Here is a 22,326-nt window from a genome sequence, read left to right on the forward strand (position 1 = left end):
CATACCAACCAATCACAAGTAACTTATGTCTTAAAACAAGATCGTAGTTGACAATCTCCATTCCACCTCCCGGAATAGTCTTGTCCTTAACTTATCATGGTTAACTCGGATTATCCCGACGTACAAAATACGGGATATAACAATCATTTCCCATTTCCACGTAGGAATTTCTATTGCTTGCAATAATCCCCCTGGCTTCTGATGTTCTATCTTTACTTGTTGGCAATTTGGACATTGAGCTACGAACTCGGCTATGTCTCTTTTCATGCCATCCCACCAATACATCAATTTAAGATCATGATACATTTTTGTCGCTCCTGGATGGATGGAATACCGAGAATAATGAGCTTCTTCTAGAATTTGGCGACGCAATTCTGTAACGTTTGGAACACATAACCTGCCTCGGTATCTGAGAACCCCATCTGCTAAGACTTCAAATGGTGACTTTTCTTTTGGGAATTTCACACCTTTATAATACTTCAATTTGGGATCCCTTGTTGGCGCTCTTTATTTCGCATCCAAGGATGTAATTGTGGGATTGTTAACACTAACTCCCGGCATGTTCGCTCAATCAATTATACGTAATCTAAGATTTGCTAATTGATGGAGTTCACGAATCATTCCTTTCTTCTCCGAGGGTACTTCACATAGGCTACCCATTGATCGGCGGCTAAACGCATCCGCTATCACATTTGCCTTTCCGGGGTGGTATAAAATATTCACATCATAATCCTTCAGTAGTTCTAACCACCGCGCCGCAGCATTTAACTCTTTTGTTTGAAAATATACCGAAGACTCTTATGATCCGTGTAGATATCAACATGTACGCCATACAAGTAATGTCTCCACATTTTTAATGCATGTATAATCGCGGCCAATTCAAGATCATGAGTGGGTAATTCTTTTCATGTTTCCGCAAATTTGTCTCGGCATAAGCGATGACTTTTCCATGCCGCATTAATACACATCCCAACCCAACACCGGAAGCATCACAATACACAATATAGCCGTCCAACTTTCCGGGAGTGTTAAACCGGAGCCGAGGTTAGTCCGTCTTTCAACTCTTAGGAAGCTACGCTCGCAAGAGTTATTCCACCGAAATTTTGCTGACTTCTCGGGTTAACTTCGTCAATTCGGGGGCCAAATAGATGAAAAGCCCTCTACGAATCTTTATAATAACCGCAAACCCTGTAAAAACTACGAACTTCTGTAGGTGTCGTAGGCCTTGGCCAAGTCTTCACAGCCTCTATTTTCGAGTATCAACTCTAATGCCATCATCTGAAATAACATGGCCCAAGAATGTCACAGAATTTAGCCAAAACTCGCACTTTGAGAATTTTGCATACAACTCCCGAGTACGGAGAATTCCAAGAACAATACGTAGATGATCCGCATGTTCTGATTCTGTGCGAGAATACACTAAAATATCATCAATGAATACTATCACGAATAGATCTAAGAGAGGTCTGAATACATTATTAATTAAATTCATAAACACTGCCGGAGCATTAGTCGCCCAAACGACATCACTCAAAAATTCATAATGGCCATATCTCATCCCGAATCTTTGTCTTGGGATATCTTCTTCTTTCGACTCTCACTTGATGATAACCCGACCTCGCATCTATTTTGGAAAACCACTTGGCACCTTGTAGTTGATCAAATAAATCATCAATTCTTGGAAGAGGATACCGTTCTTTTATCGTCACCTTGTTCAATGCCTATAATCAATACACACGTTCGTAGGAGCCATTTTTCTTTTCACAAATAAAGCGGCGCTCCCCACGGTGATGAACCGGGTCTAATGAACCCCTTTTCGAGCAAATCTTTCAATCGAGCCTTTAACTCCTTTAATTCATTTCGGAGCCATTCGATAAGGAGGAATAGAAATAGGCTCGGTATCTGGCAACACATCAATGGCGAAATCAATCTCCCTTTCCGGGGGAGAAGACCTGAAGTTCATGCAGGGAATACATCCGGGAACTCATTCACTACCGAAACAGATTGAAAAGTTGGCGATGTTGCCTCGGTGTCACGAACTCGGACTAAATGATAAATATAGCCCTTAGCTATCATCTTTCTTGATTTAAGGTAGGAAATAAACCTACCCCTTGGAGTTGCCGTATTACCTTTCCATTCAAGCACGGGCTCTCCCGGAAATTGGAATCGAACTAATTTCGTTCGGCAATCAACATTAGCATAGCATGAGGCCAACCAATCCATACCCATTATAACATCGAAGTCTAGCATTTCTAGCTCAACTAAATCAGCTTTGGTTTGGCGATCGCATATCACAATTATACAATCTTTATACACTTGTTTAGCTATCACGGGATCACCAACCGCAGTGGGGGGTTTAATTGGCTCGGGTTTCACTCAATCACGATGTCACGACCCAACCCCGTAGTGCCGGACTAGTGCCCAGTTGGCACCCATACGCCTCACTGCAACCGAAATCGACATACAAAACGGTCTACACCGACATAGAGATCATACGTGGTTCCAAACCGACACATACAAGCGTATAAGCACAAAAACGCAAGGCTATCATAATATACATAACGTAGCAAAGCATACATATATGCGACCGACAAGGCCGCCACAAGGATGGGCCGCCCCAAACACAACACTTCAACGCATTCGAACAAAGCGTACACAACCACATCTATGTCTACGGACCCTGTGCGGAGACAACGTAATCGGATGACGGGACAAGGCCACCGCCGTACCTCGAATAAACATAATCATATACATCGGAACATATACCAAAATATTGGCTCCCTAACAAAGGAGCACTGCGAACTGACAAAATGGAAATCCTACGCGGTGGATCACCAAAATGTATCCGTACCGCGGGCATGAAACGCGGCCCCGAAGAAAGGGGTCGATGCGAAATATGTACTCGAGCATGTAAAGCATGGAATGTCATAAACATAATCATACCGAAACGAGAAGAACAAAAGTAGCATAATAACCGAAATCATAACCTTCGCCTTTGAAACATAATTCATACGCATATACGGCTCATCACGGACCAGGAAACATAATCGAGAAAATCATCTCGTACACATACATAGATATAACGTGCCCCGGCCCTCCGGTGGAGGGCGCGGTAAGTAAAACCATCAGATGCATATAAATATAACGTGCCCCGCCCCCTATAATGAGGGACGCGGTGAGTAAAATAATCATATCGTATACATATAACGCGCTCCCGCCCCTCTAGTGAGGGACGCGGTGAATGAAGTCATCATATGTCATCCGCCACCCCCTATATCATCATATCATAATCATAGCATATAACATGTCCCGGCCCTCTAGTGAGGGGCGGTGAATCATCGTAGAATCGTGCACGAATACATGCCCTGGCCCGGGACGCAGTGAAAGAGATCATAATAGCTCGCACGAGCAGAGTAATGAGAAACCACATACACAAATCATCATCACAGACTCAACAACATAATCAAACGAAATCTTATTTTAAAGCTAAATAACAATCAAGTCAAGTCCCTTCCGAAAATCATTCGAGAACATATCGAGTAGTACTTTAGAAATTATAGGTACGTGTCAAGATCATATGACATAGCTTGTGGAAGTCAAAAACATCGTCGTCATTACAGACTCAATCGAATAGTCGAAGCGAACTATTATTTCAAAACCAAGGCAAACGTCAAATCGACTTTTCTTTCGAATACCACTCGGGAACATATCAATCTGAACTTCGGAAACTATAGTTACGTGTCAAAATCATATGCGTGAGATCATTATCATAAACTCAAAAGGTAAGTAAACTGATCGTATCATATTCTTTCAAAAGTCGTCAGGAGTACATAAAGGAAAATCGCGGGACCCACGGATGGGTGTCGACCCGAGCCGGGCCCGCGTATGGAAAACATAGTCATCATACATCATGGGATCATTTTTGAGCATATCGAAGCGATCCGGTTATGCAGGAAAGTTACGGGCTTTTCGTAGTTTTCGGAATCATTTAGAGAACAACACTCTCTTAAAACCAATTTTTATGCAACTTTTGAAAATCAATCATACAAAACATATAAACCATAGTTTCATCCATATAAGGATGCCAACATCAAAAGCAAATACGACTCATAAACGTACTCGGATTTTTAAGAATGGAATTTCCCAAAGCTCATAACATATCATAACTTAGTCGTATCTAAGACATGCCAAAAGAAGGAAGGTAAGCTTTACATACCTCGTACGCGCTCAACGCCTAATCCAAACCCAAGCTAAAGCCAACTACGCCTCGGGCTCTCCAAGGTCTACAAACAAGTCATAATATGCCAAACATTAGCTATAGGCATTTGGGCATTTTATTCCAATTTCCCTTAATTCTACGAAATTTAAAGATTTCCCTGTAAATAGGCCACTCGAGAATTTAACTGCCAAAATCAACAACAACAACAACGACAACAACCAACCTAGCAACATTTATAATCAATTCGAAAGGTAATATAACATTAATAACTCTCTTTTACACCATTCAACAACTTTCAACATTTTCGATTCAATGACTCACGTTCAAGCCAACATCAACGCTTTCACATTCAATTACCAACCCTGCTGAATCCATACTAACATCAATTAAGAACATTTCAAACAATTTATACAATATTTCAACATCCCAAACAAGGCTCAATTTGCCCAAATCTGCCCCAAAACCCGAGACACAACTATAGTCCATTCCTCACTTTCAAATCATGATTTGCATCAACAATCCATACTATAATGATATCATTATCATAATATAACAAATTGCATCAAACGCACAATAACCTTCAAATCAGCCCGTACATTTACAACATCAATCTTGAGTCATTAAAAGCTCATTTCCAACATAGAATTCATTACGACAAACCACTAAAACACTAAATACATTAATGCATTCTTTGTCATATAACATGACCCATTTTCGGCCAACACAACATATATACATATTGATGTTTCTCATCCATTTCTTCACACTACAATGATCATAACATGCTAAATAGACTTTTAATTCATCACTTAAACACACACACAACACACACACACACACGGCCATATGCTACACACACCACCTTCATTCCAACATACCATATTCCATGATTTTCATCCATTTTAAAATACTACAACATACATACAACCTTTATAACACATAAAACAAGATCAAATCTTACCTTTCTTCTTCAACTTCACAAATAGGCTAGGGTTTGCGATCTACACAACGGATGGTTGGATGACCAAATAACACTTCCACGCTACTTAGGGACCTTAAATTAGTGGGTTTGCATCAACAAAATATTTTTGGAGATGGCTTGAAAATGGGACCTCGAAAAATACCTCTTTGGCCGAGAGCCTTCTTTAGTCTTCAACTTCTTGCTCTTTTTTTTTTCTAAGTGTTGTAATGAATAAAGGATGACTAGTTGATCATCTTTTGCTATTATATGAAGTGCACAATTGTCTTTGTCCCACACCATGTGTTGGAGCAATAAAAATTGAACACAATGTGTGTGGGCCATTCCTCCAAGCCACACGGCCAAGGCAAGCAAAATTGCATGATATTCAACTTCCATTAATTTCAATTTTGGTCCCAAATTTTCCTAATTGTTCCATACCAACATGTTCATGAACAACTTATGTCTCAAAATAAAATCGAAGGTCAAAAGTCTCGACTTTGCATCCCGGAATGGTTTGGACCCTAACTTATCATAGTTAATCCGGATGGTCCCAATGTACAAAAATGCGGGATATAACATACAATTAGCAACATAGGGGGTAATATATGATAACGTGGAACCCAGATCTATCAATACATACACATCATGAGAAAACACAGTCAATGCACCTGTAACCACATTTGGGGACGACTCAAGATCTTACCGTCCGGCTAAAGCATACAAGCGGGGCTGTGTGGCACACAGTAGATACTCCCCCTCGGCCTCTACCTCGGCCTGCTGAAATCTGGGGAACCTGCCCTGTAGGACGTATTGACGAAGAACCGGCCGCTGATCCTGTGGGCTGGGTCCTAGCTCTGCCGATCATCGACGGGCAATCTCTCATCATATGCCCCACCTGACCACAAGTATAACAAGCGTCTGAACCCTGGCGGCACTGTCCAGAATGTAATCTACTGCACTGGCTGTATCGCGGTACTGGAGGTCTCCTCTGACTGAAATCTCCCCCAAACTGAGAACCTGGGCCCCTCGAACTCGGGCCCTGTCCTGAACGGAAAGAGCGGTCAGATCCCCTGCCTGTAAACCGGAGAGGTGCACTCGTCAACGACCGACACGAGTGCCTAGAAAATATCCGCCCTCGATCCTCTATAATCACTACCGTGCCCATAGATCCCGGCCCTTTTGTTTTTGCCCTCTATCAACATCACAATCACCCCTCTGCGGAGGTTGTTGTCCTTCAAGATTCTGGGCATGGGCTTGAATGCGGGAAATATCCATTCCGTCTTGCAATGAAGCCGTTAAGCAATCCTTAAATAAATGTGGCCCTAAGCCACTCACAAATCTGTGCACCCGATCTCCCATATCGGCCATCATAGTAGGAGCGTATCTAGCTAAGGAATTAAATTGAAGGCTATACTCCCGGGCGCTCATGTTGCCTTGCTTCAAGTTTAAGAATCTCCATCCGCTCAGCTCGGCGGACTCGGGCGGCAAATAATGATGAATGAAAGCATCAACAAATTCTTGCCACGCGGGAGGAGGCACATTCTCTTGCCTTGACGCTATCCAGTTATTGTACCATAGGACCGCCATATCTCAGAGTCTGTATGATGCTAACTCCACTGATTCGGTCTCGGAAGCATGAATAATCCGTAACGTTCTCAACATTTCATCAATAAAGCCTTGCGGGTCTTCATCCGGCTTTGACCCAAAGAATTCCGGAGGATTTAGGCTCACGAAGTCACGGGCTCTAGTACTAGCTAAACGATTACTTGGGCTCGTATTTTGCCTTTGTGACTGAGCGGTAACCAACTGCGTCAATAAATTAATAGCCTCAGTCACTTGTTGACCCGACGTAGCCGGCGGAGGAACTGGAGGCATAGGAGCTGGAACAGAAGCCCCTTCTTGCTCTTCCGTAATAGGCGGAGTAGTGAAGGCATTAGATGGAGCCTCATTATGTGATTCGTCCTCATCTACATTCATAGGCAGCTCTCTTTCTGCCCGCCTCTGTGTTGTAGTCTTGCCCCTCTGGGCGGTTTTAGCTTTTCCTTTTGGCGGCATTTCTGAAATCACAACATACTCATTAGGGAGGATTAAATCTTATACTCGGCTCTATCGCACGATTTTATGAGAAGAAAGATGGTCATTTTCCTAAATGCTTCGTAGCCTCCTGTTTATTAGCGTGGCGCGCAACACACCATAAACAAGACTCTAGTAGACACGGCTCGTAGACACTTCCTAGGACTGAACTGCTCTGATACCACTTCTGCACGACCCGGCTACGGGCCATGACGGGTATCCGAGGCTAACCACCGAACACCGCTCATTCTGTTACTTATCTTCTCTCATTCATAATATATATTCATAATCATAGAAAACTATCATCATTTAAACCATATTTACTTTTATAAACATAAGCCCTTCGGCTATCAAAATATTATATACATGCATATACATACAGACCATGGGACCATACTACCCACACTGCGTATCTACGAGCCTCTACTAGAGTACTAGACATATGGACGGGACAGGACCCCGCCATGCCCAATCATGAATATATACATATATGTACCAAAAGAATAATCAATGGCACCTCCGGAAAATGGAGTGCTCTCAAATCAGCTGCTAGCTCCTATGAGTCTGGATCACCTCCCTGTCTACCTGTGGGCATGAACACAGCGTCCGAAGAAAAGGACGTCGCACGAATATTGTGCGAGTATGTAAGGCATAAACAATAATAAGATATCAATGAAATAAGGAGGCATCAATGAGAAGCAATCAGAATCGATCGAATCATAAAGGAAGTAATGCATGCTGGCTTACTTTCATACTCATCATCATATCATATATGCATAAATGTATAAGCTGCCCGACCATATAGGTGCGGTGTGATAATCAATAACATTAGCAATAGCATTAGCATTAGCATTAGCCTGCGTCCAGGCCTCCCGCGTCTGGGGTATCATCTCATGCCACCCACTAGTGGTGTCTGCCCATGCCATCTGGCCATGGTGTATAGCTGCCCGCCTTGGCGGTGGCTGCCCGGCCAACTAGGCGCGGTGTAATATCATCATGTGCTCATCATAATATGCTTATCATAACTCATCATAGTACATGCATAGAGACTCATACACAATCATACTCTATCGGGGTGATGTAAGGTCGTGGACCCCGACTTCATTATGAAACACTCGTAAGTAACCTGCCTCACCTTGAAGGAACAAGCATAAGGTGAGTGTGTATGATGATCAACATCAATGGGCTATGGATAGCTTCATTAGCTTAATAGGAGCATCATATCATAGACTTAGCTTGTCGTTAACGTTATCATAATCGTAGCATATCTCTTATCTCGTGTGTCTATTCATGAACAAAGGCTCATAGTCTTCTTGAAGATGGAACATTCACAAGAAAGAGGAAATCATGCCATAAGACTCATGCCTTAGAAAGAAAGGACTAGCCTCACGTACCTTCGTCGTTTAGCTATTCTATCGCTTGCTCGTTCTCCTTTAATGCACTTGTTTATACCTTCAAGAGAATTCGTATCGACATTAGCCGTATCATCGTGGAAACATACTTACTAAAGCTATAGAAATTTGGGTAGCATTTCCTTTGTTTATACTACTTTCCTCCATATTCCATATCAACTCCCAACATTCATAACAACCATCACAATATCACTAACAACAATCGTTATCCATTCACATGATTCGCATTTCATAACTTTACTTCAATTCTTCATAATTATGGCCAAAGTTCACTATCGCATTCTTTTGTATCCAATGCTTATTTCATGTTCTAAATATCATTTATAACGTGTTTATATCATCAACGTATCCATTTCCATGATTCAACTCAACTACTATTCAGTAATGACACTATCCTCATATTTGTAACCCATTTTCTATACTCTTTCACAATCCATGTGTTTCAACTTATTAATACCTCAAATAACATGAATAGGTCATGAAACTCACCTTAGATGATGGAGGAATAGGCCTTGATTGATGATACACTCTTTGCACAAAAGCCCTATTTCATCTCTCTTGGGTTTTCTTGATTTGTATGACTTTTAATGGGTTTCCTTCACTTGATTCACTTGCTTTCTTGTTGTTGATCCTTGATTTCTCTTGTTTTATTATGGATGAAATATATGGAAAGGTTCTAGAGGTTTCTTGGAGTGTAGAGGGAGAAGATGAAATAAAATGAAATGAGGGAGAGGTCTTTCTATAAAATCAAGTTCAGTCCCGAACCAACATACGGTCCGTATAATTTCTACTGACCGTATGTTGAACCGTATATTTGTTCCAGTGGAACATGACATTCTGGGCTGGATCTATGTATTGGACATACGGTCCGTAGATTTTATACGGCCGTATGTACGGCCGTATGTTTGCCCATTTTCCGAGAGTTGTTTCGTCGACTCGTTTAAGCTCCGATCCTTATGGAACCTTCTTAACACTTGTTCAACACTTCATTACCATTCTACGGGACGTTATAACTCTTCCTCAAGGCATCATCCACACACCATTTTCTCAATACTCGAAATTCTTATCCGTTACACTCGACTTGCGACTCACTTCCCTTAACAACTTTCTCTCCTTAACTCGAATGTCTTTGAAAATCTTAATTAGGATCATCAAATACTATTTCTTACTTGTCCAAACGTCGTATACATCATACCCCTCGCTCGTCTACTCACTGTACACCAACGGGAAATTTTTCGAGGTGTAACAAGAAACGCGTGCTACAATAATATGCTACAGTGAACCCGACCCGAATTTGACCCCTATATAAAGGGTAATAACCCCTTTTTTTCATCAGATTTTCCTGAAAAATTCCATAAATTGAAGAGAAAGAGAGAGGGAAACAAAAAGTGAGCAATTTTTAAGTCGCGGAGTAGTGGTTTACGTCCGGGTAACGCATGGTTGTGATTCTAGTATTGTTTTGTGGTGGATTTTAGTGTGGCTATTGAGTATATTGCTTTCTTAACAAGACAAAAGGTATGAATCTTTCTCTTTTGGTATTATTTAAGGCTTATTTACGGAGACAAAGTCGTTAAATAATCGTGTAGTAAGTTGGTTAGTTATGGAAGTTGGAAAACAGCGTGTGGGCTGTTTTATGGTACATATTGGTGTTCGAAATGATGTTATTGATGTTGGTATTGTTGTTGTTGTTGTTGGTTACTGGATTATGATTTCGGGCTAGGCATATAAATAAGGAAGATCTTTGCCCCATTTTCGGCAGAATATAGAGTAGTTTGACTTGAAAGTTTAGTATAAGTATGTTACGATGAGTCTAACGATTGTGTTAATCCTCTTAAATGTAGACTTGCGAGCTCGGACAAATAAGTGTAGATAATTGGAGGCTGAACAGGTATGTTAAGGCTCGTCTCTTTTCTTTCAAAGGCATGATTCCTATGATTATAATTCCATAAATGTTTTCATAGCCTCCTTGTTTTCAAGGTTAGAAGTTTACGATTCAAAGGCATAATTCCTTTCCTAATAATTCATAAATGTTTTCCAAAATGTTTGTACTTTCCAAACCAGCGATTTATGACTCCGTACCCTCTTATGATAACAACGATGAACACGTTTTCGCAATGATAATGATGATGTCAAAGATGAGAATATTGCTCTATGATGATTGGGACGATGATGATGATCCTCTTCTAGAAACTCCGAAGCTATGATTTGAGGGCATTCTGAGATTACTGAGCCATTCCATAAATCCCTAGATCTTACTTATTGTTGATGGTCTCACCTCATGTTTTTCGTTCCTTCGAGGTGAGATATAGCGAAGATAATGATTCTATTTCCAATGTCATCTAAGTTCATGATTCTCAAGATTCCCGTGACATCGTCGATTTCATCTTACGATGGTTAATCCTTCAGGAATGATATGATGATAATGGTAAAGCCAATGATGATGTTGATTTCATGTATGTATTTTTTATGTGTGTGTATGTATGTATGCATTGCATCCCACTGATCAGCTGGGGATAATATCGAGCCTATATGGCCGAGTAAGATAATATCGAGCCTATATGGCCGAGTAAGATAACATCGAGTCCCGAAAGGGCCGAGTAAGATAACACCGAGTCCCGAAAGGGCCGGGTAAGATGACACCGAGCCTACATGGCCGGGTAAGATAATACCATGCAAGACGCTATGTGTATATATATGTATTATCGCGCCTTAACGGCCGGACGAGATATTATATGTGGATATGTATGGAAAAGGTTTTCTTTAAAAGCTAAGCGTGCACGACATTCACCTTAAAAGGGCTTTCAGAGGCATAGATTGATCTCTTTTATATTACTTTATCTTCATACGTTCATTATATTATTTTCCATGTTCGGTATCTCTTACTATGTTACTATTCATGCCTTACATACTCAGTACATTGCTCGTACTGACGTCCCTTCTTGTGGACGCTGCGTTCATGCCCGCAGGTGTAGATAGACGAGACAAGGATCTTTCATCGTAGGCTGCCTTAGCATGCGGTCTCGAGTGGCGGCTCCACTTCTTCCGGAGCATTGCCGAGTCGGAATCTATAGATATATATATATATATATATATATATATATATATATATATGAATTGTGTTAAGGCTAAATCGGGGGTTCTGTCCCGACCTGTATACCTCAGTCATGTTCATAGAGGCTTTGCAGATAGTTCGTGTGTACAACTTAGTCATAGTGTGACAGAAGTAATGTCGGCATCATGGGTCTACTGTACATTTACTTATGCATGATATTATGTTCATATTTAGCCTGCTGATCTTATTGTTACCATTCGAGACATAGAGGATGTGAGTTGTAAGTTGGTTCGCTCGGTTCTGCAAGGTGTCGGGTGCCAATCACGCCTTACCAAGGGTGGGGTGTGACACGCAGCCTCTTATTTATAAGTGTGGCGCACAACACACCCATAACCAAGACTCTACTGGACACGGCTCGTAGACACACCCTAGAACAAAACTGCTCTGATGCCACTTTTGTCACGACCTAACCGGAGGGCCGCGACGGGCACCCAGTGCTAACCCACCCGGGCACCTCTTATCATACTTTCACATTTATATCTAGGTGAGCCACATAACTAAATCATACTTTCCATCCATTATTCATACTAATTCCATTGGGCAACAATTCGTTTATATCATCATCGACAACTATGCCCACAACAATGTACATAAGCCGACGAGGCTAACAAATGATATCCAAAATATAGGCCGACAAGACCAAGTACATCTAACCATATACACATGTCTACGAGCCTCTAAGGAGAGTATGTCATATCATATAGGCGGGACAGGACCCCGCCATGCCCATAAATATGTACACAAAAGAATAAATACCAAAAGCCGTAGCTCCGAATGAAATGAAGCCCGCCCGTAGTCCCTAAGTAATAAAGCTATGGATCAAGCCTATCTCCCTGGCCACCTGCGGGCATGACGCAGCGTCCACAAACAAAAGGACGTCAGTACGAAGAATGTACTGAGTATGTAAAGCATGATCAACATCATTATAGAAGCATAATAGGCAACATAAGAAATAGCATAAGATGGGAGGTAGTAGAACCATCGTCATAAACACTTACTTGCTTTTCATTGGGACTTTCCATTTCTAATGCGTGATTGTGTACATACATCCATATCTGTATCCGTATTCATATCCGTACTCATTTACATTTCGTATCCATTTTCGTATTCATAGCATATTCGTATTTATATTCATAATTCGTTTACCTATTCATATTCATAGCATACCCGACCATGAAGGATCGGTGTTTCACATACCCGGCCATGACGAGGCTCGGTGATTATACATACCTGGCCCTTCCAAGGCTCAGGGTTATCCATACCCAACTGCAGTGGTGCGCGCGCGATACATAACATACCCGGCCATATAAGCTCGATGTTACATAATAATCATACATAGACACATATACGTAGGAGCTCATAAGCATCTTTGACGTCATTACTATCGTCGTTCATTACATCTATCCCTAGAGGATTACTCATCATATAAGGAATTTAGTACAATCGTAACATATCGAGAATCATGAGCTTAGTAGCTTTTAAAGATAGAATCATTTAGAGGACATCATAGGCTCATGGAAGAATAGATATTTGGCCAAGGAATCATGCCTTATGAAAGAAGGGTTAGCCTTACATACCTTTCCGTTCAACTATTCTACCACTTGCACGTTCTCCTTCAATGCTCACGTTTCTACCTTCATTAGAGTTATCCTATCATTAGAAAATCGATAGCTTAGCATACATGACTAAAGCTAGAGAAAATTGGACAGCATCTCCTTTATTTATACGACTTCCTCCGTATCATTTATCAACTCCCAAACATCAATAATAACATTCACAACATCATAACAATAGTCTTTATTCACCTACATTATCCTTACTTCTCAATTCACTTCCAATCATCCATATCCATGGTCATAGCACACGATTACATTCATTCATATACAATGTCTATCCCATCTTCTTAACATCATTTATAACATAACCACAATCACAACACATCAAGAATCATGACTCAATCCAAGCTTTTACTCAAAAATGACACTATTCCCACATTCATGACCCATTTTCTATATTCTTCTACAATCCAAGTGTTTCAACTTCTCAATACCTTAAACAACATGGAAATATCATAAAACTTACCTTAGATGGTGTAGGAATGAACCTTGGGTGGAAACACTTCACTTGAGCAAAACCCTAGTTTTACCTTCACTCGGATTCCTTGTCTTGGATGAACTTTAATGGGTTTCTTACACTTGATTCTCTTGGTTGAAGTTGTTCACTAATATCCCTTGAATTCTTGTGGGAGAAGTGTGGAGAAATGTTCTAGAGAGAAGGGGAGGGAAGGGGAAATGAAATGAAATAACTTGGACCCCTTATTAATAATACTCAAATCTGTCCCGACCATTTTCTACGGACCAACATACGGTCCGTATAAATTTCACTGACCGTATGTCTAGCCGTAGATTTGGTTCAGTGAGGTTGACCATCTTGACTGATTATACGGCCAAATATACGGCCAGTATGTTGGGCCGATAATGCCCAGTTCTTCCGAACTCATTCTCGTCGACTCGTTTGATCTCCAATCCTTATGGAACCTTCTCAACACTTGTTTATCACCTCATTAACAATCTAAAGGACGTTATAACTCTTCTCCAAAGCATCAATAATCATCATTAACTTGTTACTCGTAAATCCTTTCCGATACATATCGTATGCCTTACCTTCTCTTGGCAAACATTCTCCTCTTACCTCGAATGCCTTTGAAATCTTAATTAGGGTCATCAAATGTCATTCCTTACTTATTGAAATACCGTACACTTCGTGCTCTTCGTTAGTCTATTCACTGTGCATCAACGGAAAATTTTTCGAGGTGTAACACAAACTTTAACGGAGAGGACAAATTTGATCCCAAACGTTGACAGAGGGCAATTTAAACTATAAATCATACTTTGAGAGTAAATTTGACCCTCCCTATCTAAATTGCATGTCCAAACATGATTTCAAACCATGTCGAAACGGCTCATTGGGCTCAGAACTCAGGGATGGTGACTTGGACCTCCTACAAAACCTCAGAGTAGTATGTACTTTCATAATTAACGGCTTAAGTATTCATATTACAAAATGAAAAAGGTTGATGATTATTTTAGAGTGCCTACTCAATTTCACAAAAAAAAAAAAAAAAAAAAAAAAAAAAAAAAATGAAAAAGGGAAGAGGCGATCATGGAAAAACGGTTTTGTCGGTTAGAATAACATTGTACATACTGTAGAAAATTATTCAGCTCCCTTTGAGGAGATAAAAACGCAAAACCACTCAATATTTGCAAGGTATTTTTTTTTGTTTTTCACTGAAATTTACTGTCTACCTTTTGTTACTTCTTGTCTTTATACTTTCTTCTTTCTGCATTTTGTAGCTTTTGACTTTCTTGAAAAATGTTCTTAGGAAAAAGGTCATTTGAGCTGATTTTGGATTTTAGTAGGTATCTTCCTCCCCATTTTATGGGTTCCAAAAGTTTTACATTTATCTTACAACATACAAGTTAGAGGTGATCTCTCTCTCTCTCTCTCTATATATATATACATATATATATATCTCCTTTTATGTTCTATTTTGGATTTTATGTGTGATTTTGTAATGGCCATTTCACAATTGCTCTAAAAATTGGAGGGTTGAAGGGTGCATTACTCTTCTTTTTTCTTGGTTAGGAAATTTAGGTATAGGGATTCAATGATTTGATTAGACTCGATATTTAGTGTCTGGCATTGGATGATTTTTTTCCCTTTATGTGTTTATTATGTCTAAATTTGGTTTATCCTTAATGTAATATGTGTGTCCCAATTGTATTAATACCACTTTTGTATATATAGGAGGTAAAATTGATAGTTCGATCACTACTTCAAGTTCAGCGATGTGCTAAAATCACTTGCCTTGTATTTTATCAGTGAATCTTGGTTTGGTTTTAGTAGTCATTTCTTTATTAGGATTCAGAACTCCTATTTCTTTCAAGGAATCTCCTATATCTTACACCACCTTGTGGAGTAAGTTCAGTTATATAGCATTAAATAGGGACTCTATCAAAAGGATTTTCTAAAGCCAAGGCCAAGCTTAGGAGATAATCCTTTCCTTTCGAATTGAATGTTGTCCGTTTAACCTCTAGTTGTAGAGGACCAGAAATTATATAGAGAAAACAAGTTCTCCATCTTAACAAAGGACATAATCTTTGGACACACTTATACATAATTTGTTTAACTCAATCTCAGTGGCGGAGCTAGGATTTTCACTAAGGGGGTTCAAGATATAAATAAACACAAGAAGAAGCGTAGGGGATTCAATCACTGCTATATTCATATAACAAGTAATTGGAGGTTGAAAAATGTGGAAAGTACTGAATTCTTTGCACAAACATGTGAATTTTTATTAGTTTCATACATAAGATGTTAACAACAATTGTACATTTCTTTTTATTAGCAGAATGTTAATAAAGATGTACACCTTGGCTGCCATTTTTTTTTTTTTTTAATTTTTGTGGTTGGGTATCGGTTCTTGAGTGTTATGTTGGTTGCCTTTACTCTCAAGTTTCTTTTGTCTTTGGGGTTGGGTGTTATTTCATGAATCTTTTACTGCTTCTGTTTCTTGAAGAACGTAGCTTACCAAGTAGAATATATTCATGAAGGAAGATATAGGTTGGGCCAGTGGCATTACATAATATGAAACCTAAAACTTGGTGGAGTAAAATGAATTTCGTCAATTCTCTTGTTCCAGTGAGCGCATCATCTGCTTATTTTGCCGTAAAAGCCCATTAGGTCAGACACAACAAGTGAACACTGGTGCACATTTTGTGCGCAGTTAATTGCTGAAAGTTATTCTTTCAACAGTGAAGATCGCCCTATCATGCTATCTACGTTATTATTATTTTTTTGGTGATTTTTTTTTTGTATTCATTTTGCTGCACCTGAATGTTAATCCTGATTACTATAGTGCAGTTCATTGTCTCTTCAGACATGTTGGAAGCTTCTTTAAACATGGATCCCCCTACAAATGAAGGGGATATAAAACCAGCAACACTTGAAGAAGTAAAAGAAGAAGGTCCTCTCTTTTCTTGTAATCTATTTGATACAGAAATGGTTCGCAAGGTAGCACAGGAATTCCTTACAGGATTAGCCTCCTCCTGTGTTGACAATACGACAGGTGGTCTATTCAAGAGCCCTGCTTCTGTGGCTGTTGATATCAGAAGAGAAATGGTGGATTATCTTATCCAGAGAAGCGAGTCATTTGTTGCTGAATCTGTTGTCAACGAAGGTGGAACGGAAACAGTAGTGTCTGACAACCCTTATGATAACATTTCAGATTTTATTGATGATTTTGGTCAGTCAAAGAGAAATTTTTTTAGCAAGGTTTCGGGATGGATACTAAGTGAAAGGAGAGAGGACAGAATAGATGATTTCGTACAAGAAATGGAAATAAATGGCTTTTGGTTGATGGGGAGGAGGGAAACGGTAGCACAAACAGTGATTAGAAATGTCGACTTCAAGAACACCTTTCACTGCAATATGAAGTTCAAGTCCGAAAAAGAGCTTGCGGAACATATATCCTCGTGTGGTTTCAGGGAAATAAACTGTGAAAACGAGGGGTGTAATGCCAGATTTAGTGCAGCTCAACTGGAACAGCATGATTCTACCTGTCCTTTTAAAATACTTCAGTGCGAGCAAAAGTGTCCAGAAATGCTCATGCGGCGTGAAATGGACCGGCATTGTATAACTATTTGTCCAATGAAGCTTGTCAATTGTTCCTTTTATCCAGTTGGTTGCCAGTCTACCGTTCCCCAATGCAAAGCAGATGAACATCGTCAGGAGAATCTCCAATCTCACTTGGTCTACATTTTAAAACTTATTTACAAGGAAGCTTCTTCAGAAGCTCTTAAGAAAAGGGCTGAACAATTGGAACAGGTAAGTTATGAATTAGTTTTGCGTAACGTCTACTTTTTCTAGCATTCAATGATTCAAATGTGACTAGTGAACTCGTTGCTAATATGATAAAATGAACAAGTGGAGGAAGGGTTGTCGCATTCAAATGATTAGTCAGCATAGATAATCAGCTCACACGTTTCCTTGGATATTTTCTGCGTGTTCTAACCCTTGATTCAAAAACATTATGTTGTGGGTTCATGAGATTCTATGGTGCCCCACCAGAAGCTTCTAGAAGTTGCAGAAATTTCATCTAAAGTACCTTTATATTATATGTCCCTAACAAGTTGGCGACAGAAAAGCCAACCAATTTCAAGCGGAAACACATAGTATAGCTATCTATTTTTTTGCTGCCAAATCCGAGGTCATTTTGCCCACTTCTAGGTTCTTTTTGCAGTACTTATGAGATAATGAGAATAATAATTATAATTTTACTAATAATAAGACCACTTAAAGCCATGAAGAACTACTTTGATGTGGTGATATCTTCTTTTATTCTCGCAAACAGGCATCATCAGGTGGACGGCTTGCAGCTGCTCGTGATGCAAGATCATTAACAACTGCAATTAAGAATATTGATGCAAAGCTTGGACCTTTGGAGGTTGAGAAAAAGACAGAGGTCAATCCCGAGGTAGCAGAGTTGACAGACAAAAAAGAGGACGGCACTGATAAATCCACCATGAAAGATGATGGTAAGGACTTGCCTCAAAAGAATGAAAATTCCTCAGAGTCACCCACAGACAGAAAAAAGGATGGCACTAGTATATCCACGAAGAAAGATGATGGTAAGTGTTCGCCTCATAAGAATGAAAAGTCTTCAGACTCACCCACAGACAAAAAAGAGGACGGCACTGGTATATCCACGAAGAAAGATGATAGTAAGGACTCGCTTCATAAGAATGGAATGTCTTTAGACTCATTCACAGACAAAAAAGAGGACGGCACTAGTATATACACTAAGCAAGATGATTGTAAGGACTCGCCTAATAAGAATGAAAAGTCTCCAGACTCATCCAAGACTCAGCATGACTCTAAAGTTGCGCCTGCCAAAGTGGACTCACCTTCCAGCAAAACTGAAGTGAAAGAAGACTCAACAAATCAATCCCCCAGCAAAAGTAGGAGCACAGAACCTCCGGTAGAAAATGGAGGCGCGAAATCTCCTGATAAAAATGTAGTGTCTCCAAAATCACCCAAAAATAAAGAATCATCTCAGTCACATGAGGAACATCCGGACCTCACAGTTTCCTCTAAGAAAGTGGAGTCACCCAAAAGTGAAGTGTCTGCCCTGTCACCCAAGAAACATCAAAACTCTTCCTCACCTGAAATGGATATACGTGAAACTAAAGAGTCTACACCATCACCCAAGATACACCATGACTCAACTTCCTCACCCAAAATGGAGTCTGCAAAAAGTGAAGAGTCTATTCTATCACCCAAGAAACATCAATACTCCACGGCTTTGGTAGACAAGGTTGAGTGACATGCAAAACTAGGAGTTTGTGAAAAGAATGAAATTCAAAAATGGAGTCAACAAGTCCACACCTCAATAGAAGAGATCAACATAATCATCATCAGAAGAAAAAGAGCCTAAGTCGACAATCCACAAGTAGATGCATTTGCAACAACCAAATGAAGTAGATTTAAAAAGTTAACAGACATGAAATTTGATCAGACAAAGTATTGATCATTTCTTTAGAGGAAAGACTGGGTACCTAATAGAACGGCAGTGTGACAGTTCTCTAACGTTCATGCTGGAAAAAAAAAATGGGAAAGTAAATTGATTGCATTAAAGTGAACTCTCTCTTTCAGAAGTTAACTTGAAGTTAGAGCCTAGTGTAGCAGAAGCACAGGTATCTTTTGCATGAAGCAAAGAAAAGCTAAATTTTGATATTTTTAGAAACCTTTACCTTGTAGAAAGAGGAAAACAATGTTTTTCGCGACCTGTCCATTTGATGGCTGGTTTGTGGTACGACTATTTTACACATTGCTTTTTGACACCTTTAGTCATACAGTTAACTTATGTTTTTTTAGACGTCTTAGGCTTTGCATAGGTTTGTTCTAGTTTCTGCGATGAACTTTTTCATTACTTCTTCAGTTTGGTTTGTTTGTGGTTTCAGTTGTTCTCTGTACAAGACATAACTCTTTTCTGCTCAGTGGTGTTGACTCTCCCTGTGGCAATCTCCTTTTATTTTTCTCTTATGTATACCCTTTAACTTTGTAACTAAGCTGTTGGTATCAGTACATCCAATAGAATGATGATTTACTTGTAAATTCAATTGTTCTCTAGGGGTAGGTTTGTTGAGTCTTCTGCCCCACAGGGTTTAACTGTTGAGTCAGTCTAATTGGAGAATCAAATTTAGCCCGTCAAAAGAGTAGGATATTTAGGTGGTTGTCTGAAGTTTAAACAAGATGTTTGGAGTTTGCAAATGATAAGTTAGTTCCTATTCCACGTTTATTTGGAGTTAAAACTTCTATGCAGTGATCACGTACAGTATAAATTTTATACCATCAGATAAGTTTATCTGCAACAATAACCAAAAAAACAACTGCTTATAGCATATGTGATCGAGTAACTTAGAAAATAGAGTAAAATCTACTGTAACAGTTATATTGACATTGTAATTTTCTTACGCTTTATATAACTTCAATGCTATTTGATATACTCCTTTTCCTGTAAAGTGTAGGGGCTATTAGACCATTTAATTTCTATATACTAATAGGATGATATTACAATGAATAAGTCATAAAGTTTCCGTCGTGATTCTAATTTACTTTTGTTGAGACAAAGTTTGCACTAATAATTTGTGTTGTCAACAAAGAAGAATAGTGGCATTATCGTCTTACAATTAAAGGTTGATACATCCATTTAATTTGATTTAACATTATTATACTCCTTTTCTTAATAACATTATTATTTATATAAACTCATGCATAATATATATTTTACTTGAACAATTCAAGTACGTGAAATGCGGCAAAAGCTCAAAAGCTTATCTCTTTCCTATGCGTATACTAAATCATATTACTATCAATCATAGTTAAGTGTAAATTAATGTTAAAATGTGTATTAGTTAGTAGTAGTAATTTAGCAATAATACTGGGTAATATTTGTCTAATCACTAACCTCAATAACTGTGAAAAATGGTTGCAACGGTGGCTAGGTAAATTGTATAATTGACAACTAAAATTACATGCTAGAGTAGAAACTTTTTATCAAAAGATAACAAAGGAAAGCGAATACTTCCAATGTAGAAGTCAGGTTAGAAATTACAAGAAATAAAGTATGAAGAAATTGCATGTTACCCTTCAAATGGGCTGGTCTTTGATTTTTGCCCGATGCGGGTAAGAGAAGAAGCCTTTTTTGGTGGAACATGTTGAATATGGAAGGATCCGATGTGACGACCAGAGGTTGTTCTTATTTCATTTTCTTGAAGGGGACTGGCCAGAGGTGGAGCCAGAATTTGAGGCTTATAGGTCATTTAGTACATGGTATAAGCTATGATATTCCAACACTAATTTTTGATTAATTTTATACCATGTTTGATAGAAGGTATGAATTTATACCTTCTACCAAACAGAGTATAAAATGAAGCACAATCTTAAGGATGGGATATCCCGCCTTATCCCACTAATCTTGGGATTATTTTATCCCATCTCCAAGATGGGATAAATTAGTCTAGGGATTATAATTCCGGGATAATTTAGTCCGCGTACCAAATGACCCCTAAGTTCTTTGAAAATCTAATTTTGGGTTTGAAGCTTTGGACGTCTCGCTACCCTCTAAGACGCCACTAAACCATCGACTTGTGTTTGTATGAGAGCTGGCATGTAAATAATTATGTCTCTTATCGAGTATTTCTAGTACAAATACAGGGTCTATGTAAAAGTTACTGGGTTTGGCCGAACCCCCACCTTAAATTGTAGCTCCGCCCCTGTGACTGGCACGAAGTTACTCTTTAGCAATTGAACTTATGCCTAGCGAGTAATAAATTCTTTAAGAGCAAAAGTTATGTGGGACATACCTTGTGAGATATTATGATACGAAAATATAAATTATTTCCAGCGAAAATGTTATTTGTTATGAGGGACAAAAATTAAAGACAATAACAAAATAGGGGCATATAAGTGCCAATCATTAAATATAGCATAAAATTGGCTGTTTGAACTACTAAAGTCTGCTTAGAAACAAGAAAAACACAAGTATCTATATTTGTTGGGCCCTGGCTCTAGCACCGGCCTTCCATAACATACATACATATATTAATATACTAGTTATGTGAGGCCGCTGGCCGCCCAAAGCTGCATATATAAGCGATATATTTTAACTAAAGAAATATAATTTGTGTTAGTACAAGTGTACAATAACAACAACAACAACCATATACCATTGTAGCCCCACAAGTGGGTAGTTATATAAAAGCAAAATTTTCATTCCACTCCTTTAATATTTTAACTTCCATTTTGATGAAATTATTTAATTCAAATCAAGTTTGGAACCAGAATTTGACATTATAAATTATGTATCCTAATTTTCTGAAGTTATTTAATTATAAATAAATAATCTATACATAGTTAATGAACTTTTAAGACAAATACATAATTTAACTTGTGCAAGGCAAATGGAGTGCTCCTCTCTTAATTAGGG

The 22,326-nt window shown here is 39.1% G+C and overlaps 1 protein-coding gene across 3 annotated transcripts; it reads left to right on the forward strand.

Moving 5' to 3' along the window:
• Nucleotides 1–14,860: 14,860 nt before the first annotated feature.
• LOC132059629 (uncharacterized) lies at nucleotides 14,861–19,859 on the forward strand. Of its 3 annotated transcripts, none has more exons than XM_059452308.1 (3): nucleotides 14,861–15,044; nucleotides 16,701–17,663; nucleotides 18,190–19,859. In XM_059452308.1, exons 2-3 carry the CDS (start codon nucleotides 16,719–16,721, stop codon nucleotides 19,159–19,161), a joined length of 1,917 nt encoding a protein of 638 aa, XP_059308291.1. In that variant the 5' UTR covers nucleotides 14,861–15,044; nucleotides 16,701–16,718; the 3' UTR covers nucleotides 19,162–19,859. The 3 variants fall into 3 exon arrangements, with proteins under 3 accessions (XP_059308291.1, XP_059308292.1, XP_059308290.1); XM_059452309.1 differs by lacking the exon at nucleotides 14,861–15,044 and adding an exon at nucleotides 15,066–15,196; XM_059452307.1 differs by lacking the exon at nucleotides 14,861–15,044 and adding an exon at nucleotides 15,091–15,262.
• The last annotated feature ends 2,467 nt before the right edge of the window (nucleotides 19,860–22,326 follow it).

Source organism: Lycium ferocissimum, chromosome 6 (assembly GCF_029784015.1).
Source record: "Lycium ferocissimum isolate CSIRO_LF1 chromosome 6, AGI_CSIRO_Lferr_CH_V1, whole genome shotgun sequence".
NCBI lineage: Eukaryota > Viridiplantae > Streptophyta > Magnoliopsida > Solanales > Solanaceae > Lycium > Lycium ferocissimum.

Coding starts and splice junctions, on each gene's coding strand:
- LOC132059629 (XM_059452308.1), top strand. CDS start 16,719: ATGTTGGAAGCTTCTTTAAACATGGATCCCCCTACAAATGAAGGGGAT. Junction 17,664..18,189: donor GGGCTGAACAATTGGAACAG/GTAAGTTATGAA, acceptor TCTCGCAAACAG/GCATCATCAGGTGGACGGCT.